The 2,500-nt window shown below is 40.2% G+C and overlaps 1 protein-coding gene across 6 annotated transcripts in view; it reads left to right on the top strand.

Annotated features, from left to right (window-relative positions):
* The window catches only part of LOC117743684 (RAC-gamma serine/threonine-protein kinase), a 47,018-nt gene that overhangs the window by 42,178 nt on the left and 2,340 nt on the right, over nt 1-2,500 (top strand). For all 6 annotated transcript variants that reach the window (XM_034551416.1, XM_034551414.1, XM_034551417.1 and 3 more), the window contains 3 exons: nt 374-588; nt 745-832; nt 2,002-2,104. In XM_034551416.1, coding sequence (XP_034407307.1) covers nt 374-588; nt 745-832; nt 2,002-2,104 — 406 coding nt within the window. The remainder of the gene's footprint in view (nt 1-373; nt 589-744; nt 833-2,001; nt 2,105-2,500) is intronic.

Genomic DNA, 2,500 nt, shown 5'->3' with positions numbered 1-2,500 from the left:
CCTCTGAAGACCTGCCATCCCATGATGTTTTCCTCTGTATGTGTGTGTGTCTGTGTATTGAGAGCGGGGGTGGGGGCTTACCATCTAAACCTCAGCCTGTGTTATCTGTGCGACCACTTCTGTTCTTTTCAGACAACTTTTACTGTTTTTCTTGTCTTTTTCTTTTGTATCCCCTGAGCCAAAAAAGGCATATTGACTCTCTTTTTGCTGTCTTTGCTCGCTCGTCTGCCTCTTCATCGAATACCTTGGGCAGTCTTTCTCGTTCCAATAAAAATAAATGCAGAAATGCAGAATAAAAGCAGATGTCCATAAAACAAATGGTCCTGTTTAAAAAAAGTCAAACGTTGTGTTTCTGTCTCTCGACGCTCTCCAGGTCCTGGAGGACAACGACTACGGCCGGGCGGTGGACTGGTGGGGTTTGGGCGTTGTGACGTATGAGATGATGTGCGGCCGACTGCCGTTCTACAACCAGGACCACGAGAAGCTGTTCGAGCTCATCCTCATGGAGGACATCAAGTTCCCGCGCACGCTGTCGTCCGACGCCAAGTCCCTGCTGTCGGGCCTGCTCATCAAAGACCCCAACAAACGGTTTGCTTGTGGTTTAGTGAATGGGGGTTATTTCCCCCCCCACACTTTTGTTGTTATTTTGAAAGTAATAAATATAATAATAATAATCACTTTTGATGACTTCTATAAGTGAGCTCTCAGTTAGTTTTATTTTAACATTCCTCTCCTGTTCACTAGGCTTGGTGGAGGACCAGATGACGCTAAAGAAATTATGAGACATAGTTTCTTCTCCGGCGTCAACTGGCAGGACGTGTATGATAAAAAGGTATGAAGCCACATTATGTAAAACTACGTTTGCACTGTGAACTGTTTCACACGGTCTAATAAAGCATGGATGGTGGAAGAATACCTCACCATAAAGCTATGGCTTCTTTCCTTTCCTCTCTTCTTCTCTCTCCTCCTTCCTTACCCTGCCTTTCCCCTCCTGTCTCCATCCTTCTTTCCTTTCCTCTCTTCTTCTCTCCCCTCCTTCCTTCCCCTCCCTTTCCCCTCTCCTGTCTCCATCCTTCTTTCATTTCCTCTCTTCTCTCTCCTCCTTCCTTTCCCCTCTCCTGTCTCCGTCCTTCTTTACTTTCCTCTCTTTTTCTCTCTCCTCCTTCCTTACCCTCCCTTTCCCCTCTCCTGTCTCCATCCTTCTTTCCTTTCCTAGTGGTAAAACCAAACAAATGTTAAAACTTAAAGGCAATACATATTCACCTGAAGCACACTTCACATTTGTACGCCTCTTTTGATAAAAATGTCTAATGATGAAATGATAAAATCAGGACATTTTAGATGGGACATGAATGAAAAATGCAACTTGGACTGGTTGGCGGAGCAACACATTACTATTTATGACATTTTTAATGCATACAACAATAACTTACATTTTATGACTTTAAATTACATATAGACATTTTTATGACTACTCTTAGGACATACTATACTATGACTTCTTAATTACTTTGTAGGCATACTCTGCTATGGAAGTTTTTTAATTACTTTTTATAAAATACAAGTACGACATACTATATAATAACTTTTATTCAACACTTTTTTTAACGACATACTATTCTATTACTATTCTAAATGTTGTTATACTTTTGTATTTCATACTGTCCTATGACATTTTATTACCTTTTTCATGACATACTACCATACAAACTATTTACTCATATACTCTATACTATGAGATCTTTATGACAAACAATAATATTACATGTGTAAGACTTTTTATGACATACTACATCCACAAGGGCATTTTATGAAACACTATACTATGACATGCTATAATGAGGCTTTGTATAACTGTTTTATGATTAATGACTAATATGTTCAGACTTTTAATTACTTTGTATTTACGATTCGTGACCTCCAGAGTTTGGTGTCTTTCTGCTCTGCTGTTCGGAGGTCTTAATCGTTCCTCTTTGTGTCGTCCTCACGTCTCTGCCCCAGATGGTCCCTCCCTTCAAGCCTCAGGTGACGTCGGAGACGGACACCAGATACTTTGACGAGGAGTTTACAGCCCAGACCATCACAATCACTCCTCCAGAGAGATGTGAGTCTTTACCGTCTCTCACTCTTTCTCACACGTCTGCGTACAAACATATGCCCCGCATCCGAAACCCAAGGAAATCTCACTTCAATGTCTTTGACGTTGCTGAAGATATTCTCAGTGGAGAGAAATATATAAATAAACGCGCTGACGGAAGAAGTAAAGGCTCTGGTTTGGTTTGGTGTTGGGTTTAACGTGACATGTTACTGTGAGAATAGCACACATCCCACCAAGCAATGTATGTGTTAATTATATATACGTTGAATATTTTTTTGCGGAGGATCACGAATGTTGTTAATAAAACTGCTCTACTTTATAAATTGTGATAATTCAGTTCACAACTTCCGCTTTTTTCCATTTTGATTACTTTAATAATTGCAGTTTTAAGCAATTCATCAG

Source organism: Cyclopterus lumpus, chromosome 15, assembly GCF_009769545.1.
Source record: "Cyclopterus lumpus isolate fCycLum1 chromosome 15, fCycLum1.pri, whole genome shotgun sequence".
Taxonomy (NCBI): domain Eukaryota; kingdom Metazoa; phylum Chordata; class Actinopteri; order Perciformes; family Cyclopteridae; genus Cyclopterus; species Cyclopterus lumpus.
Note: the sequence above shows the minus strand (reverse complement) of the source record. Positions and strands in the feature narration are given on the sequence as shown.